Source organism: Lytechinus variegatus, chromosome 9, assembly GCF_018143015.1.
Source record: "Lytechinus variegatus isolate NC3 chromosome 9, Lvar_3.0, whole genome shotgun sequence".
In the NCBI taxonomy this organism is placed as follows: Eukaryota; Metazoa; Echinodermata; class Echinoidea; order Temnopleuroida; family Toxopneustidae; genus Lytechinus; species Lytechinus variegatus.
This window is the reverse complement of record NC_054748.1, coordinates 29,331,137-29,352,681: the sequence shown is the minus strand read 5'-3', so window position 1 is coordinate 29,352,681 and position 21,545 is coordinate 29,331,137. Positions and strand designations below refer to the sequence as shown.

At 39.2% G+C, this 21,545-nt stretch overlaps 1 protein-coding gene across 2 annotated transcripts in view; it reads right to left on the bottom strand.

Moving 5' to 3' along the window:
* Positions 1 to 10,139: 10,139 nt before the first annotated feature.
* Positions 10,140 to 21,545, bottom strand: part of LOC121421678 (myelin regulatory factor-like) — a 36,076-nt gene continuing 24,670 nt past the window's right edge. For both annotated transcript variants that reach the window (XM_041616453.1, XM_041616454.1), the window contains 3 exons: positions 16,136 to 16,241; positions 13,905 to 13,988; positions 10,140 to 10,632 (listed from right to left, as the gene is read on the bottom strand). In XM_041616453.1, the coding sequence (XP_041472387.1) occupies positions 10,531 to 10,632; positions 13,905 to 13,988; positions 16,136 to 16,241 (292 nt within the window). In that variant the 3' untranslated portion in view covers positions 10,140 to 10,530. The remainder of the gene's footprint in view (positions 10,633 to 13,904; positions 13,989 to 16,135; positions 16,242 to 21,545) is intronic.

The following is a 21,545-nucleotide window of genomic DNA, read 5'->3' as shown; positions in this document are numbered from 1 at the left end:
TTATGATCAAACAGATTTTGTCTATATTAAACACACATTGTTGGATAAAGTTTCTGACAAGCCCTTTGACGAAAATGATGAAATGCTTCTTATATTTTCATAAAGCATCTGTTGGCAACTCATGCAACCTCTTGTTTGAGGTATGGACTTAGTAGATTTCGATACAGTAAAATCTATTGAGATGTATAGTGGCCTTGAAAGGGTAAGGATTGATTGAAGAGAAAATAAGGTGGGAAAATTGATACCAGATCTATATCCAGAGTTTAAAGGCAATTTTGGTCAAGTTGTTTGAGGTATATATTATGTATATATATATATATGTATGTATATGCTATATATTTATGTAACTGGTGATAAATATGAAAGAGGAGAGAGAATTGTTACTAGATCTTTTATTAATAATGATACTAATAATGATAATAAAAATGATGAAGCACTTAATGCAATGTTTCTAAAGGCTACACATATTATTTCTCTGGCTTTAGCACGGCTACCCTGATTAGGCACTTGTGTATTTAGTGAATTCGTACCTAGTGGGTACCCATTTACTGCAAGAAAGGATCACCAGTCGTTCTTAAAGTCGCTATACTTATGAACAGCTTTATGACACACCCACCAGAATAATGACAATAATTTCTTATTTGATATTGTCTTTGGGTTGTAAAACATAGGCCAGTATTCTGAAGTCTCATTTAAATACAAAGAGTTATAGCACACTGAATTTTAAAGAAAATGACGGATGTAGGAATATACATCATATCCAAAAAATATTTTGAGCAAACATGTATTTCATATGTTGATATTGCTGGCTGTCCATGGTTACGATTGATCAATTCAATCGCAACTCTTTGTTAGACAGGGCCCAGAGATTGATTTCAAACCCGAGTTCAGAATACAGGCCCTTGTATCTAAGAATTCAAGAATTTTGAGGTCAGCTGAGAAAAGGCTGTATTTTAGAATTATAGCAATTCTGGCAACATAATATTTCTGAAAGCAGTCTCCCTCTTCCTGTACAGAATTCTTTATAAGAAAAAGAAGGCGACTACTTACATGTATGTCATAATTCTAAAATAATAGTCTATCTTTAGCTGTTCCTATTTATTTTTTTGATACACGGTTTTATTAGCCCATTCATCTAAGCATTTCATAAATCATTATTGGTTTTAATCATTCTTGCCCATGGGTAATGCATGCATGTACATTACACACTCCCTGGGGAGTATACCTTTCAGATTCAGACTAAGGTATATCAATACCTAAGTGGAAAGCTATCTTTTTTTCAATTCTTACGATGTTTATTTTTAGCTGTTCCTATTTATTATTTTCCTAGATACATGGTTTTATTAGCCCATGTATCTGAGCATTTCATAAATCATCATTGGTTTTAATCATTCTTGCCCATGGGTAATGTGTACATATACATGTACATTACACACTCCCTGGGGAGTATTCTTTTCAGATTCCTACTACCATATATCAATACCTAAGTGGAAAGCTCTCTTTTTTATTCTTATGTTGTTTATACTGTCCAGTTCTTTATTTCTCTTGTGCAATGGTAATATAGAAAAGGTGTGAAAATGACAGTGAACCATAGTACCATATGATAGTTCCATAGATATAGTATATTCCATTCATCAACATTTGGTCCAATTGTCACTTTGTCTAATCGCCAGTTTGTCCATGACCATTTCGTCTCATAATCAGTTGGTCTAATATCCATTTAATTTTCATTTATTTCACCCAATTACCACTTAGACCAAATGGTATATGGACTAAATGGCTATACCCAACTGGTTATTGGATGAAATGGCAATTAGACCCTGTGTATAGTGGACTAACTAATGATAGACGAGTTGGTAAATAGACCAATTGAAAAAAAAACAATAGGTCATAGTTCCCAAGACCCCAAAGCAACATCCTTTATAGACCCCCATCTCATGGATTTATGAGGCAACCCCCCATCTGTATCAAAATATGATTTGGTGTGCCCCCCCCAAAAAAAAAAAGAATAAAACAAATAAATAAAAATATGTGTTATTTGAGTAAAATGCTCAGCACTGCCATAAATGATTACGGTATGCATTATTTTGTGTAAGAGAAAGGTAATCAAGTATTCAAATGGGGGGGGGGTAGTTTTTAGGAACTGGCTCTTGTTTGTGGAGGAGCCGTGGTGTAGTGGTTCTGACTCTCTCCTTGTGAACAGAGGGTCGTTTGTTCGAATCCCACCGCGGTCTTGCGTCCTTTGGCAAGGCGTTAATCCACACTTTTTGCCACTCTCGACCTCGAAATGGGTACCCGGTAGGATGTGAAAGTCATTGTAGCTTGTCCAGTATTGTGTGCTCCTCACAGGTGACTGACTGGAATACTCCCCAGGGAGTGGAGGATGTGCATACATTGTGTGCGGGAATGACTGATTGAATCCGATGACCGGGGTAATAATATATCTGTAAAGTGCTAAGACATGTCGTTCCGATGTATTACTCGCTACATATAATTGGATTATTATTATCATTTGTAATTCATTATAATGTGTACAGTCTTGAGTGAAGATTTGTGTACATGGACTGCAGGTATGGATTTTCCAAGTTACTGAAGACAAAAATTATAACATTTTCAGTGAACAAGGGTTTTGCTTTCAAACTTGAGTTTGGGGAGAGGAAAAGGGGGAAGATGTGTCCAATTCAATGTGGCTTCCAAGATGTATCATGCATGCTTTTCAGATAGTAGCACAAGATTTTACCAATGTAAAAAAAAAAATTTCTATGTATGATATTGTAATACACTAATATACAGTTGTGCTAAAAAGTTAGTTAACCCCACCAGAAATGAACATCTGCTATCTTCTACATATTTAATTGTGAAGTCAGGTGATAAAATATTATATTCAAAGGGGAATGAAACCTTTGAAACAAATAGGCTTGTGTAGAAACAGAAAAATCAAAGAATGAGAATAAAGAAAGTTTGAGAAAAATCGGACAAATAGTGAAAAAGTTATGAGCATTTGAATATTGCAATCACTAATGCTATGGAGATCCTCACATTGGCAACGCGACAAGGAAGTGTGATGTCACTGATGAACAACTTTCCCTTTGGTGGACTATAAAATACCCTCAAAATGTCTCTTTTTGCTTTTTCTAATGATGATACAAACTCTTTATCCATGATGTATTCTTAAAAAATATGTATCACATGCCCTAATGTAGAAAGAACAGTATGATTTATGGATAAATGTGATAAAAGAGGCAATTCAAGTGAAATATATACTAAAGTAATGGGGAGAGTTGTTCACCAGTGACATCACACATCTTTGTCGCATTGCCAATTTGAGGATCTCCATAGCATTAGTGATCGCAATATTCAAATGCTCATAACTTTCTCATTATTTGTCTGATTTTTCTCAAAGTTTTGTTGATCTGTTTGACGTTTTCACACAAGCTATCTTGTTCCAATGGTTTCATTCTCCTTTAATAAAGTTTGTTTCTCTGGGCTTGCTGAACATTGTATTGTTGTTGTCTACATTCAACACTCGGCATGAAGGAATGCATTTCTGCTGGGGTTCACTAATTTTTAGCACCACTGTACTGTATAACCTAAAAAATCATAAGTGGGTTATTTTCATTTTATGAATGTAACATTTCAGGGTTTTGGTGGTCGATAATATTAATATTGATATCACAAAACAAATGATCATGAATATGCTGGTAAAATGGTTTTCTTTTAATTTGAACATATTTGTTTTACTAGTGAAATATTTGTAATAGTAGAGCAGAACGTTTGTATCACAGTGCACCTGCATGAAGATATGAAGTACTGATAAGTAAAGCAGCTTTTCAGTATCAAATATATTTTTTGATAATGTTCTGATATTGGCCGGTCTTGTGTTCTGTTTGTTTGTTTCATTTTTTTATTATTCATAATGCAAAAGTATAATTCATAATTTTAAACACCATCATCATCATCCTGACCACCACCATCATCAAAACCACCACCAACATCATCATAACCACCACCACCATCATCAGCATAACCACGACCATCACCATCACCACCACCATCATCACCATAACCACCACCATCATCACCATAACCACCACCACCATCATAACCACCACCACCATCATCACCATAACCACCACCATCATCACCATCATAACCACCACCATCACCATAACCACCACCATCACCATAACCACCACCGTCACCATAACCACCATAGTAGAGCAGAACGTTTGTATCACAGTGCACCACCACCATCATAACCACCACCATCATCACCACAACCACCATCATCATCACCATAACCACCACCACCATCATCACTATAACCACCACCATCATCACCATGACCACCACCATCATAACCACCATCACCATCATAACCACCATCATCACCATCATCATAACCATCATCATAACCACCACCATCACCATAACCACCATCATAACCACCACCATCATCACCATAACCACCACCATCATCACCACAACCACCATCATCATCACCATAACCACCATCATCACCATAACCACCACCATCATCACCATAAGCACCACCACCACCATCATAACCATCACCACCATCACCATAACCATCATCACCATAACCACCATCACCATAAGCACCACTACCAGCATCATCACCATAACCACCATCATCACCATAACCACCACCATCATAATCATAACCACCACCATCAGAACCACCACCATCATCACCATAAGCACCACCATCATCATCATCACCATAACCACCATCATAACCACCACCACCATCATCACCACCACCACCATCATCACCATAACCACCACCACCATCATCACCATAACCACCACCACCATCATCACCATAACCACCACCATCATCACCATAACCACCACCACCATAATCATCACCATAACCACCATCATCACCATAATACCTTGGTCACATTTGATCTACGGCAGCCGTACGGCGAGTCAACAACAGTCGTTTTATTAATTTCAATTCAAATCACCTATATGAAGTTGGTACAAAAAATGCTGAAACGGCTATTTTCGACTCGCCGTAGAGCAAATGTGACCATGGTATTACCACCACCACCATCACCACCATAACCATCATCATCACCATAACCACCACCATAATCATAACCATCACCATCATCACCACCATCATCATGTACATTGACATGCTTAGTAAAAAAATACACCCATCTAGTTCCAAATACATTCTCTGAAAAAGCAATTCAATTTTTTTTTCTCCCACAAACTAGAACAACTAAATAAAATCACATAGCATGACAAATATTCAGCTATCACATCAAAAAGAATCTTTTAATGAAGGCAGGTGGATCTTACTTCTAATATTGACAACACTTTCTGTGTCTCAAATTTACAATTGATTTGGATTTCATTCCAGATTTAAGGCAAAACTCGCATCAAGTTAATTTTCTTGTATTCAAATTGAGTAAAATCTGAATTTGCCTCTCGTACAAGTGTGCAAATCCAATACTCTGCAAACACTAAGGCAATATAATTTTATTTTATGGTGGTAGTAGAATTGATAAAGCAAGTTAGCAAGAGGCTTGCAATTACTTGCAAGTAAATTTTAGGACCAATTGAAAGTCTTGCAATTAAATTGCAAATAAATTTCTGCTCAGTTTGAATAATTCTAACAAATCTCCTTTTTTTCAGCAATACGGACAACATAATCACAACTAGCTCAATTTATCATATATCATTTACACTATTAACTTCAGAATATCGCATTGAATATCTTATACATGTAGGTAGAGGTATTCCAGTCTGAACACTAAAGAGAGTAAAATTGAATAGGCATAAAGCTAAAAGTTTTGCCATAATCTGATTGAAAATAACAGATTATTCAATTATCAAATTTAGCAATATCTTGTGAAAACATTAAATGCATGCTATCATCATAATTAAAAAATGTCATAACTTTGTTTTTCCATCCATTTTTAATGAAATTACGTGTGTTGTTTATCTAATTTTACTCTATTAAATCATACAATCTTCCAGTCTGGAATACCCCTATATAAGAAACACTACATCCACAAGCCTCCGCGTTTCACTTAACAATTTCTAAATTATTTGTCAACTAATCAATCTTTTTTCATCCACATGATTACTCAGTACTGATTTTGTTTCAATTTCAAAGTCTTTAAGATATTTCTACCAGAGAATTTCTAATATAATCCACGATTTCATCAATATAGAAAAAAAATCACTTTATCCATTTTTCTTATTTACATATATGAAGAGTGAGGATAGTACATACATAAAAAATGTGATAAACATGTGAAATGAAATCAGACTACATACAAAATATTGTGATTCATTCAAACTTATGTGTTGCTTTGCAAGAAATATATATATGTGACATTTTGTTTTTCAATTTCAAAATGTGACTGAATCTCTTGTCTTGAACATAATCATCCTCCAAAAATAGATGAGTTATTAAGTTTTGGGACAGATTATACATGGTACTGTTAAGTGTCTTTGATGACAATAATGTTCAAAGTGTGTGTGTCAGTGGCATTTTTTTTACAATGGTTTTTATTGTGACAATGCGCTTGCAGCAAGTATAAGATTTAGCTGTAATGTCACTAACATCACAAATGTAAAGCTGTGCATTATTTGTTTTTTATTTTATTTCATTTGTATCTTCAAGTATTATCTTGTTGCTGTGTCCAAACTTCAGTTTCGCTAATCATGGTCATACAAGTACGTTTGCATTAGCTTGTGCAAGCATAAGACTTGGCTGTTATGCCACTAGCATCACAAATGTAAAGCTGTGTATTATTTGTTTTATTCACAATATTTTATTTCACTTGTATCTTCAAGTATTATCTTATCTTGTTGCTGTGTCCAAACTTCAGTTTCGCTAATCATGGTCATACAAGTGAAAAGAAACTTGGAAATAGAAGATAGAATATATCTGAATTTTCATAGACTCAATGAAATATATCCAAACTTACAAGTACAACATACATCCACAAAATATATCACTTCCTCTCATAAAAATAATGGATATAGCATGAAACTAAATGCACATGTGGTAACCGGTACAAACTATTCACTCCTACGGCTATAATGAGTGTATATAAAGGTGTAGCAAAATATTCAATATATACATCAAAATTTATGATAAAATATTCATCCGTGTAATCATTAAAAACAGTATAAAAATCACACATTCTATTAAGTACACACATTTTGCCAATTTGAGCGTCAAAAAATCTTCTTTGTTGCCGTACCTAAATTTCACTTCCAATTTTAGAAATATGAAAGTGACAAATTTCTTCTGGATTAACAAGTTTTTTTTTCTTTTCCCTTTTTTCTTGTTCACTTGACTGAAAATATTGAGAACACACAGGATCGAAATGTAATTTAATTCTCATAAAACTCCGAAATTTCACGAACTGACAGAATCGGCCACAGACTTTTAATTAAGAAAATTCATAATTTGTATGAATTGAAAGACATTTATTTGAAGTGGAATGTGTTTAATTTCTCAAGCTCCATATAATCTTCAGAACAGCTCTCTTCTTGTCTTAGAGAAGATGATTTTCATGTCCTGGCATATTGGATGATTTCCACATTCCGCTATGTTTCCTCCAACCAGGGCTTCTTCTCACAAGAGTTGCGATTGATCCAATCAACCAAAACTATGGAAAGCCAGCAAGACTAACATCTAAAATGCATGTTTGTTCAAAATGTTTTCTAGATATGATGCACATTCATCATTCTCTTGACAATTTAGTGTGTTTCCTCTTTGTTTACAAAGAATTCGTGCAAATTTCCTGTAGGAAAAATTACAACATTGATGGCAACTCTTTGTAAGATAGGACCCGGTGCCCGTTGCAGAAAGAGTTGCAATCAATCGCAACTCTACAAATTTAGGCGCAACTTGATTTTCAACCAATCAACAGCGCGCATTTTGGACTTGCGATTAATTTTTTGGCTTGCGTTTAAACGCAACTCTTTCTGCAACGGGCCCCGGTAGTACAAAACACAATTAAGTACTTGACATGCCAAAAACATTAGTACTGTTAGAATGACTGGAATTGTTTTTTGAGTCATGAATATGCAATATTTAAGTAATCCTGTGGAATGACCTCCCTGATACATTACAAGAGTCCACGATACTAAAACTAATTATGGATAAGAAAAATCAAGGAATTTACTCCTAACTTCATGCATTGCTGCCTCAAATGTAAGGGATAGATACTCCAGGCACTTCTACATAACAGTATAAAGACAAAGTAATTCTGGTATTCTCGTCTTGTATCTTTCAAAAGAGTTATCCCTGTACATGCATTTAATTTCACCCGGACTATGTATGTATATATGAGGTAACTATTTAGGATAGCAAAATCTGACAATATGCTGATTATGGTATTGTGCATGATGACAAAACGGTGATATAATTTTCTCTACCAAATCAAAGAGTGTTCATTTGTTTTCAAATACATATGTGTATTATCCTATCAATCTGGACCTATAATCATCCCAAACTAATTCAAGATTGTCATTGACCACAAAAACCAAAAAGAGATATAGCTTTCTTTTTTTTCATAAAAATACATATTTGTGAAATTATTTATTCTATAATAAAATCTTGAAGAATCAAATACATAAGTACTGCATTGAGAGTTCTAAAAATTGTGTCTAAAAATATTCACCAAGTATTTGAATATGGTATGCATAATATATATATACATATTTACATAGGCGATCAGAATTTCATCATAAATGAAAAATATCATAAATTTGCTTATTGACCTGTTTTGTGTAAAAATAAATTCTTCCATTAATGTTTGTATGAAAATTCTTCAGAGGCAGACTGACCATCCCTCTGTAGGTCGCTTGCCTGGGGGGGGGGGGCTAGTGGGGAAGGGTGGGGTGCGAGGAGAGGATTGCAATTAGTGAAACCAGAATCATATATTTGCAAGCTCTTGGGGAGCAGAACCATCAAGCTTTTTCACCAAAGACTGATCGTAGCCTCAGGGTGATTTCAAGTTCAGTGTTAACCTTTTGGTGTTGGTGTTGGGCCAACTTTTACACCGGCAGAGCAGCACCAAACTTGAAATAAGACAGGTGCAGGGGCAAAGGTCACGAGGTGTTTATTTAGCATGTACATCAGTTTGTACGGGGAATGTGAAACCATTAAGATAGCAATCACGTACGAGTGTGATAGACATTTATAACCGGGTGAGTGTTTCATAAAGCTGTTCGTAAGTTACGAGCGACTTTGAGAACGACTGGTGATCCTTTCTTACGAGCTAAATCATCGCCAATGAATATACCATTTACCATAAGGATTACCATTCATTCTCTAAGTGGCTATTACATTAACTTATGCACTGTTTGGTGGGTGTTTCATAAAGCTGTTTGCAAGTTACGAGCATCTTTAAGAGCGACTGGTGAACCTTTCTTATGTACTAAATAATCACCAAATGAACTTTTAATGGTGAATATCATTTACCACAATAAAGGATTACCAGTCGTTGTTATAAGTTGCTCTTAACTTATGAACAGCTATATGAAACAGTCCCCTGTAATATGTAATGTCACTGGAAATTGCCTTATGATACTAAACACTCATTATCTCACATTTCTAACTTGACGATTGCCAGAGGCCAAGCCGAGCTTAGCCTATATATATTGCAATATCACTGGAAATTGCATTATGATACAAAACACTCATTATCTCACAATTCTAACTTGACGTTTGCCAGAGGCCAAGCCGAGCTTAGCCAAAGAACTTCTCACCGGTATATCAAGTTTGCTCTCCCCCCTCAGAAATCTATAATACAGGTATTTCCAGTTATTTTCACAAAATAAGGGGTCAGCAAATAACAATCCATTCCTCCTTAGGGATACCACTTAGGCTTGATAATTTGAAGGAAAAAAAAGGAAATCATTACGAATTAGCCCTTTTCTCCATGAAAAGATGTTTTCCCACGGCCAAAAATATGAAGAGAACTCTGATGCCGACTTAAGTCTCATGAGGCATCCCTGCCCCATGAACGCTGACGCCTATATTGCTTTAAACTATCAATAATGTGACATTCCATTTTACAATTTTCACAAGCAAATGGGCAATTCCATACATGTCGTACGGGACATTTTGACAATTTCTAGTTTCCTAGCCGGATGCCTGGGCAATAAAATATTCTTTTTTGTCAATGATAAAGCTATTGTGGGTAGTCATGTGAAAAACTAATATCAAACACAAGAAAATGATTATGGGAAAATTATAGGTGAAAATGTTGTGTGTCGTGCAGGAAGCAGAAATGTCCCGTACGACATGCAACATTTTAGCTCTAATTCACCTATTGACAACATTATTTTTGTTGGTTGTCAGTTTTTTGCATGTCTACCCAGTAGTACTTTGACATTACCACAAAGCAAATTGAAGTTCTTCATTCGTTCGGACAGCAGGTTGAAAAATGTTGTGAAAATGGCTGATTTTTCTAGCATGGAATCGCCCAAAGGGTTAACTGAAGCTGATGTTGTCGAGCCGATCTACGAAGGGCACAGGGACAGATCCCGTGTGAAATGGAACCGGTATTCAAGGTAATCATCTCCAACGTATTCATTCTCCAGTCTGCAGACTGTGTTGTGATCCTGCAATGATTCATGGGTAACGATAAATAAGTTATAAATAGGGCCTGAAATTTGCAGAATAATTTTTCTATTTTAATTTTAAAAATGTCTTTAGCTTCGGTAAATCCCCCCTCATACATCTAAATATAATACAATTCATTACTAGTTTATATGGATGTGTTTGCAGAATAAAAGAATTCAAGCCCATCTTTATGTTTGGTGAATCGGTAAATTGCCAACTCGTCCATTCATCACATGGTCTACCTTCATGCCATTCCGTCCAACGGACATATATTATTATTCCGTATTTCGTCAAACAACCACTTGTTTCAATAACCATTTGGTCCAATCATCACTTTGTCTAATCACCAGTTCGTCTTTGACCTTTTCGTCTCATAACCACTTGGTCTAATATTTGTTTTATTTTCATTCATTTTGCCCAATTTACACTTAGTCTAATTAGTCCAATTTGAAATTTGCAGAATAAAAGAATAATACAAGCCTATCTTTAGGATTGGTAAACCACACACCACATGGTCTACCTTCATTTAGTCTAATGCCATTTCATCAATCAACATTTCGTCTAACAACCATTTGTTTCAATAACCATTTGGTCCAAACATCACTTTGTCTAATCACCAGTTCGTCTATGACCATTTTGTCTCATAACCAGTTGGTCTAATATTTGTTTTACATGTATTTTCATTCATTTTTCCAAATTTACACTTAGTCTAATTAGACCAAATGGAATATGGACTAAATGGTTATCAGACATAATGGTGAGTGGACAAATTGGCATTTGAACGAATGAAAATAAACTAGTAAATCCTCCCTCATTTATCTAAATATAATACAATTCATTACTAGATTATATGAATGTGTGTGCCCTAATGCAATTATGATGTCGAGGAAACGAAATTAAAATGTGTTTTACTGGATAAATTTTGCAACTTTAAATGAAAATTCATTTTGATTGGGTGTCTGATGAGGAAATGAGTTTATCTGTAACGGTACTTCTTCACACCTACATATTTGAAATAATTACATTATAAGGGTTTATTTAACACCATGATTTTCTAGACCTCATGGAAGTATTGCTGAGATTTTTGGCAGTGTGCACAGTTTATTCTTGAGTGAGCCTTGAAAATAAAACTCTATTTCCCTATTTATTCTTCACCTCTCTTACTGAATTCATTCTACATTTAATCAAGTAAAATGTGGCAGCTATTGTTGACCAATTTTCACAAGTTATAAATCATTTTTTAAAGACTAGGATGTGCTTATTCAAGCTCAATGAAAACTAAAAAAAATCATTTTGGACTTATTGTTGGTTTTGGGATGGCAGGTTACATGTATATATGGGCAATTCTGTAAAATAATCAACCTTTTTGTGCATCCAACCCCCATTTTTTCCTTCCCTTCATAAACTGACCAAGTCCTGATCATTTGAGAGCATTAACCCTAAATAGACTGGGCTATTTCGACGCCTAAGAAGACGGGGGGGGGGGGGCTGATTCAGCCCCCCTTATGATCTCGGCCATCGATCGCGCGATCGCGACGAAAATTGGCACACACGTTACCCATGGCATTATCTACAAAACTATAACATCAAATTCTGCAAAAAATCTCATGTCTCATTAATTATGCTAATTTATGCGTAAAATCATAAGTTTGCTCCAATTAATAAAATAATGCCCCTGAAATGCTAATTTTTGTTTCACATACTCTAGATAGGCATCTGATCAAATTGATTTTTAAAAAATTTCAAAATCACATTTTTTTTCTTATGTATTCTATTGTTTTCTAAATTTCTTATGTATTTCTTTGTTTTTCGACTTTTTGTTTTTTATTGTTTTTTCAATGGAAATTGTTGGGGACTTTATTTTGACCATAAAAAAGATAAAATTAATTGATTTTAAGCAGTAAAAGGAAAAATAATGATGCATTTGTGAATATTGGCTAAGAACACTATTTGCATTGGATTTGTACACAAATTCACATTTTTGAGTAATTTTGGGTCTGCATGCACTTACGAAATGTTGCGTAATTTTGGAACCGCGTACCCAGGGGTCACAATTTTGGTCTCAAAAGTTGCGCGAGACTTGAAAGTAAAAAGTCAGCGAGCGACGCGGTCAAAAAATTTCGCACGGCGGATTTATCGCGAAAAATGTCGAGGGGGGGGCTGAATCAGCCCCCCCCCAGTCTTTTTAGGGTTAAAGATTGTTGAAAGAACAAGAAATCAGAGACAGAAAATTTCATGAAGGTCTCACATACATGCACATGGATACATGGGGCCGGAAGTACAAATATTATGGAATTGCCCATTATGAAATCTTTTTATTTAGAGAAATGATATTCAATCTAACAATAATTCCAACTCATTTTCCAATTCGACCATTATCATCCAATTCCCAAATCACTGCTTACGTAAGTTCAATATATCATTTCCTCGCATGTTTTCACAATATAAGATTGATTTTCTAATTCAGGTTTTTTGTTTTCTAATTCATGATTCTCTATCTTGAGAATTTATCTTCTTCGAAAAGTCATCAGATTTGTTTTTGCATTTATTTTCATCATCTTTTTTCCCTATTTATTGTTGTCATTTAAGGTGTCTTCGTGCTCTATCTTTACCAGTGTTCCCAGTACATTGGTTGGTTGGGGAGTGGAACCAACAGGTCAAAGTGATTGGCCCGTATTCTGAAGTCGGGTTTAACTTAAACTCAGGTTTAAAGTTGTGGTTTGAAGCCGTAAGTATCAAAATTTTTATTAAGTTGCATGTTTCTTAGTTTTACTGTGCTCTTTCCTGATTCATCGATGGTGAAGACAATCGTCTATTTATACTTCCAAGACAATTATGAATGATTTGAGAGCCAAGTGAGCTGAAGTGTGATATCTCTACTGTTAGTGATTTATGTAACAATTGGCTATCCATACTTAAACCACAACTTTAAATCTGAGTTTAAGTTAAACCGACTTCAGAATACGGGCCTCTAAGTTTGCTGTCCTCTTTCCTGGCTGCTATCTGATAATAATAATAATAATGAACAGTTCTTGTATAGCGCAGATCATGGATGAATTACTTGCTGAATGAAAGAAATTACGCCACGGCTGGGATTTGAACCCACGACCCTTCATTTCAAAGTCCGGAGACTTATCCACTGGGCCACAACCCTCCACGATGCACTGGGAGGAGCTATACCAAATATTGCAATTATAATATTCTCCGTAATCTTATTTAGTAATATTGATATTGTACTCTGAAGTGCTGAATAAATAAATATGATACTAACCTGATCTGTAGCAGGCATGATCCTAAACACATAGGCACTGTTCTGATAGGCACCAACGGGTAGCTGCCACATGTGAGCAAAACCCTGAAAATATAAACAAACATCATGAGACAAGTCACGAAAAATTGACATTGCTGGCTCTCCATACATGAAATAATAATAATTGGCATTTATATAGCGCTTTATCAATCTACGACTGCTCAAAGTGCTTCACAATTATTATTACCCGGTCACTGGACTTGTAGCATATCAAACAGCCTGTTAGGTGAAAACTTGCTAAACCAACCACAATGACGGTTGTTTCCTACCGGTTCCCAATTAGCACCTGGGTGAGAGGGGTATAGTGTGGATTGACGCCTTGCCAAAGGACGCGAGGCCATGGTGGGATTCGAACACACGACCCTTTAATTACAGGGTGAAAGTCAGAACCGCTTGACCACGGCGCTTTCACTGTACACGTACATCTATAGCAGATTGATAAGATTTGTGACAATGGTGGTTTCCTTGTTTGTTTCAATAATTTGATTAAATAGCCAAAGTATTTATGACATTACTTGCTTTCCATAAATATTAATTTGAATCATTCACAACTGGTGACAGTGCCAACAATTTTAAACATAAAATAGATTTGATTCAATCACAAAATATCATATATTACTGGCTATCCGTAAATATTTATTTGATTCATTCACAACAAATGATGATAGTGCTGGCACTCCATAGATTAAATTGATCTGATTCAATGACAAAAGAATTGTGATAGTTCAGTATTTTCATAGATAACATTAATTTCGTTATACGTGAATGATTAATTAAATCACAAAAATATGACACTGGCAGCTTTCCATAGATGCCATTTACTACTGTACAACAGCAGATGATAATCAAATACTCAAATATGCTATACAGTGCGTATAAAAAAAACACGGGACAGATTTGAAAAGTCTATAAAATTTTTGTTTCAAATTATGATGTCTATATTTTGGTGTTAATAGGTGCTCTAAGGTCTTATCTTTGAAATAAAATTTAGAAAAATAAATTTTGTTCATGCTTGAGCGAACACGGGACTTTTTTGTTGGGGGTTCAAAAAGAGGCTTGCGCCAGAATTGCAGAATATGAGTAATATGATGATCAGACTTCTTGCTAATCAGGAGACTTCCTCTTGACCTTTTCATTATTTGTGCCACAATTTTCGAATTATGCTGTCAAACTTTATTCACAAATTTATTTACTTGAATTATTTTGTTTCTTCATTTAAACTTCCCTTACTTATTAATTTTCCTCCATTAGTAACTGAGAAAAGAAGATTTTTTTTTGTCAACCCAAGCAAGAAGATTTACACTATCATTTGGGAAAACTTGTGATTATTCAAATCCTTTCATTCGTGAAACAAATTATGTTATGTACCTTTAAAAGACATGAATCTATTTGTCAAGGGGTCATTGATTCCTTGATCAAGTCAGGGGACCAAGTTAAATTGCTTGACAGGATATACAGGAAGGGATTCATGTCTTTCAATGGCAATGGTGTATTGAGTCAATTTTGAAGGAGCAAGATTTGGCAGATCGAGTAAAATGTATTAAAAAGTTGTGAGCAAGTGAAGTGAGCATGCAAATATTCTTACTTTTCTATTACAATATCAAATTTTGTGATAGATTTTGACATAATATTCAGAAAATAATATAATCATTTTACTTTCTATCTTTCCTTTAGTTTCCTGTCCACTTTTTTCTTAGTCAAGATTTTTTTCAATGGGGGGGGAGCATCCCGAGCCCCAGCCCATCTGTGTGGCACTGTTCAAAAATTGAATTAGCTTGAAGAAGGAATATTCAAAGCTAACAGAGAGCATAATAAAAAGAAACAACAGAACAATTCAAGCAAATTAATAGATCTGAAAATGAATTTTGATTTTGACCGCATGATTTGAAAATTATGGTAAAGATAATGAAAAGGTTAAGAGGAAGTCTGCTAATTAGCATGAAGTCCGATCATCATATTTATCATTTTATGCCATTTTGGCGCAAGCCTCCTTTTTAACCCCTGACAAAAACATTCCGTGTTCGCTCAAGCATGAACGAAACTAATTCTTTTTAATAGCATTTGGAAGATAAGACCTTAGAGCACCTATAAACACCAAAATATAGACATCAAAATTTGAAACAAAATTTTTGTAGACTTTTCAAATCTGTCCCTTTTTTTTATACGCACTGTATAGATGGATACACACTTACCATTGTGTGTTTGAATGGCTGTGAAGTTTCCAAAGATTCAATCGGCTCTGAGCAGAGAGAAGAACCGGTCCAGGAGCAGAGGACCATCACAGATTCTTCACTTGTACTAGGAATAAAAACAATCCAAGTATATAGATGTTAGTCAGTCAATCATCCAGGTTCCAATCCGGTTAAGTCCCAGACTACGGGGGTGGCTGGATTCATCTCACACTCACAGAGATAACCCTCGCACCCTCCCTCCATTAACCCTATCTAGGCCGGGGTATTTTTGGAGTTCCTATGGCCGGGGGGGCCTCCCATGCCCCCCTAAGATCTCGGCCGTCAACCGCGCGATCGCGCATATGTATTATATTGTTTTTTTCAATTTCTTATGTATTTCTTTGTTTTTTTATACCTTTTGTTTTTCATTGTTTTTTCAACGAAATTTGTTGGGGACTCTTCTGTGATCATAAAAAGCATAAAATGAATACATTTAGACTAAAAAACTAAAAATAATCATACATAATTATGAATTTTGGTTGAAAACACAATTTGCATTGACTTTGTACATGAAATCACGTTTTTGAGCAATTTTCGGTCTGACATGCACTTACATAATGTTGCGTAATTTTGGAACCACATACCCGGGTGACGCAAAATTGGTCTCAAAAGTTGCGCAAGACTTGAAAGTAAAAAGTCAGCGAGCGGCGCGGTCAAAAAATTTCGCACGACGAAAATATCACGTGATTCGTTGAGGGAGGCCTACGAGGCCCCCCCCGGCCTAGATAGGGTTAACCCTATTCAATGCATCCTCCTTCAACCCAACCCTCCTACTCACCTCCATCACTTGCTTCTTCCATGTCTTCTTCAGCGCTTTGCAACCGAAAAGAAAAGGCGCTATATTAAAATAACTTTTGGATTGGATTGGTCACCCCCTTCCCCTTTGACCATCCTCCTCCTTCAACCCAACCCTCCTACTCTCCTCCATCACTTGCTTCTTCCATGTCTTCTTCAGTCATCCTCTTCCCCTTTGACCATCCTCCTCCTTCAACCCAACCCTCCTACTCTTCTCCATCACTTGCTTCTTCCATATCTTCTTCAGTCACCCCCTTCCCCTCTGACCATCTTCCTCCTTCAACCCAACCCTCCTACTCTTCTTCATCACTTGTTTCTTCCATGTCTTCTTCAGTCACCCCCTACCCCTTTGACCATCCTCCTCCTTCAACCCAACCCTCCTACTCTCCTCCATCACTTGCTTCTTCCATGTCTTCTTAAGTCACCCCCTTCCCCTCTGACCATCCTCCTCCCTCAACCCAACCCTCCTACTCTCCTCCATCACTTGCTTCTTCCATGTCTTCTTCAGTCACCCTACCCCTCTAACCATCTTCCTCCCTCAACCCAACCCTCCTACTCTCCTCCATCACTTGCTTCTTCCATGTCTTCTTCAGTCACCCCCTTCCCCTCTGACCATCCTCCTCCTTTAACCCAACCCTCCTACTCTCCTCCATTACTTGCTTCTTCCATGTCTTCTTCAGTCACCCCCTTCCCCTCTGACCATCCTCCTCCTTCAACCCAACCCTCTTACTCTCCTCCATTACTTGCTTCTTCCATGTCTTCTTCAGTCACCCCCTTCCTCTCTGACCATCCTCCTCCTTCAACCCAACCCTCCTACTCACCTCCATCACTTGCTTCTTCCATGTCTTCTTCAGTCACCCCCTTCCCCTCTGACCATCCTCCTCCCTCAACCCAACCCTCCTACTCTCCTCCACCACTTGCTTCTTCCATGTCTTCTTCAGTCACCCCCTTCCCCTCTGACCATCCTCCTCCCTCAACCCAACCCTCCTACTCTCCTCCACCACTTGCTTCTTCCATGTCTTCTTCAGTCACCCCCTTCCCCTCTGACCATCCTCCTCCCTCAACCCAACCCTCCTACTCTCCTCCACCACTTGCTTCTTCCATGTCTTCTTCAGTCACCCCCTTCCCCTCTAACCATCCTCCTCCCTCAACCCAACCCTCCTACTCTCCTCCATCACTTGCTTCTTCCATGTCTTCTTCAGTCACCCCCTTCCCCTTTGACCATCCTCCTCCCTCAACACAACCCTCCTACTCTCCTCCATCACTTGCTTCTTCCATGTCTTCTTCAGTCACCCCCTTCCCCTCTGACCATCCTCCTCCCTCAACCCAACCCTCCTCCACCACTTGCTTCTTCCATGTCTTCTTCAGTCACCCCTACCCCTCTAACCATCCTCCTCCCTCAACACAACCCTCCTACTCTCCTCCATCACTTGCTTCTTCCATGTCTTCTTCAGTCACCCCCTTCCCTTTGACCATCCTCCTTCAACCCAACCCTCCTACTCTTCTCCATCACTTGCTTCTTCCATGTCTTCTTCAGTCACCCCTTCCCCTCTGACCATCCTCCTCCCTCAACCCAACCCTCCTACTCTCCTCCACCACTTGCTTCTTCCATGTCTTCTTCAGTCACCCCCTTCCCCTTTGACCATCCTCCTCCCTCAACCCAACCCTCCTACTCTCCTCCACCACTTGCTTCTTCCATGTCTTCTTCAGTCACCCCCTTCCCCTTTGACCATCCTCCTCCCTCAACCCAACCCTCCTACTCTCCTCCACCACTTGCTTCTTCCATGTCTTCTTCAGTCACCCTCTTCCCCTTTGACCATCCTCCTCCCTCAACCCAACCCTCCTACTCTCCTCCACCACTTGCTTCTTCCATATCTTCTTCAGTCACCCCCTTCCCCTCTGACCATCTTCCTCCTTCAACCCAACCCTCCTACTCTTCTTCATCACTTGCTTCTTCCATGTCTTCTTCAGTCACCCCCTTCCCTTTGACCATCCTCCTCCTTCAACCCAACCCTCCTACTCTCCTCCATCACTTGCTTCTTCCATGTCTTCTTCAGTCACCCCCTTCCCCTCTGACCATCCTCCTCCTTCAACCCAACCCTCCTACTCTCCTCCATCACTTGCTTCTTCCATGTCTTCTTCAGTCATCCCCTACCCCTCTGACCATCCTCCTCCTTCAACCCAACCCTCCTACTCTCCTCCATCACTTGCTTCTTCCATGTCTTCTTCAGTCACCCCCTTCCCCTCTGACCATCCTCCTCCTTTAACCCAACCCTCCTACTCTCCTCCATTACTTGCTTCTTCCATGTCTTCTTCAGTCACCCCCTTCCCCTCTGACCATCCTCCTCCTTCAACCCAACCCTCTTACTCTCCTCCATTACTTGCTTCTTCCATGTCTTCTTCAGTCACCCCCTTCCTCTCTGACCATCCTCCTCCTTCAACCCAACCCTCCTACTCACCTCCATCACTTGCTTCTTCCATGTCTTCTTCAGTCACCCCCTTCCCCTTTGACCATCCTCCTCCCTCAACCCAACCCTCCTACTCTCCTCCACCTCTTGCTTCTTCCATGTCTTCTTCAGTCACCCCCTTCCCCTCTGACCATCCTCCTCCCTCAACCCAACCCTCCTACTCTCCTCCACCACTTGCTTCTTCCATGTCTTCTTCAGTCACCCCCTTCCCCTCTGACCATCCTCCTCCCTCAACCCAACCCTCCTACTCTCCTCCACCACTTGCTTCTTCCATGTCTTCTTCAGTCACCCCCTTCCCCTCTGACCATCCTCCTCCCTCAACCCAACCCTCCTACTCTCCTCTATCACTTGCTTCTTCCATGTCTTCTTCAGTCACCCCCTTCCCCTATGACCATCCTCCTCCTTCAACACAACCCTCCTACTCTCCTCCATCACTTGCTTCTTCCATGTCTTCTTCAGTCACCCCCTTCCCCTCTGACCATCCTCCTCCCTCAACCCAACCCTCCTCCACCACTTGCTTCTTCCATGTCTTCTTCAGTCACCCCTACCCCTCTAACCATCCTCCTCCCTCAACCCAACCCTCCTACTCTCCTCCATCACTTGCTTCTTCCATGTCTTCTTCAGTCACCCCCTTCCCTTTGACCATCCTCCTTCAACCCAACCCTCCTACTCTTCTCCATCACTTGCTTCTTCCATGTCTTCTTCAGTCACCCCTTCCTCTTTGACCATCCTCCTCCCTCAACCCAACCCTCCTACTCTCCTCCACCACTTGCTTCTTCCATGTCTTCTTCAGTCACCCCCTTCCCCTTTGACCATCCTCCTCCCTCAACCCAACCCTCCTACTCTCCTCCACCACTTGCTTCTTCCATGTCTTCTTCAGTCACCCCCTTCCCCTTTGACCATCCTCCTCCCTCAACCCAACCCTCCTACTCTCCTCCACCACTTGCTTCTTCCATGTCTTCTTCAGTCACCCCCTTCCCCTTTGACCATCCTCCTCCTTCAACCCAACCCTCCTACTCTCCTCCACCACTTGCTTCTTCCATGTCTTCTTCAGTCACCCCCTTCCCCTCTGACCATCCTCCTCCTTCAACCCAACCCTCCTACTCTCCTCTATCACTTGCTTCTTCCATGTCTTCTTCAGTCACCCCCTTCCCCTCTGACCATCCTCCTCCTTCAACCCAACCCTCATACTCTCCTCCACCACTTGCTTCTTCCATGTCTTCTTCAGTCACCCCCTTCCCCTCAAACCATCCTCCTCCTTCAACACAACCCTCCTACTCTCCTCCATCACTTGCTTCTTCCATGTCTTCTTCAGTCATCCCCTACCCCTCTAACCATCTTCCTCCTTCAACCCAACCCTCCTACTCTCCTCCATCACTTGCTTCTTCCATGTCTTCTTCAGTCATCCCCTACCCCTCTGACCATCCTCCTCCTTCAACCCAACCCTCCTACTCTCCTCCATCACTTGCTTCTTCCATGTCTTCTTCAGTCATCCCCTTCCCCTTTGACCATCCTCCTCCCTCAACCCAACCCTCCTACTCTCCTCCATCACTTGCTTCTTCCATGTCTTCTTCAGTCACCCCCTTCCCTTTGACCATCCTCCTTCAACCCAACCCTCCTACTCTTCTCCATCACTTGCTTCTTCCATGTCTTCTTCAGTCACCCCTTCCCCTTTGACCATCCTCCTCCCTCAACCCAACCCTCCTACTCTCCTCCACCACTTGCTTCTTCCATGTCTTCTTCAGTCACCCCCTTCCCCTTTGACCATCCTCCTCCCTCAACCCAACCCTCCTACTCTCCTCCACCACTTGCTTCTTCCATGTCTTCTTCAGTCACCCCCTTCCCCTTTGACCATCCTCCTCCCTCAACCCAACCCTCCTACTCTCCTCCATCACTTGCTTCTTCCATGTCTTCTTCAGTCACCCCCTTCCCCTCTGACCATCCTCCTCCCTCAACCCAACCCTCCTACTCTCCTCCACCACTTGCTTCTTCCATGTCTTCTTCAGTCACCCCCTTCCCCTCTGACCATCCTCCTCCCTCAACCCAACCCTCCTACTCTCCTCCACCACTTGCTTCTTCCATGTCTTCTTCAGTCACCCTCTTCCCCT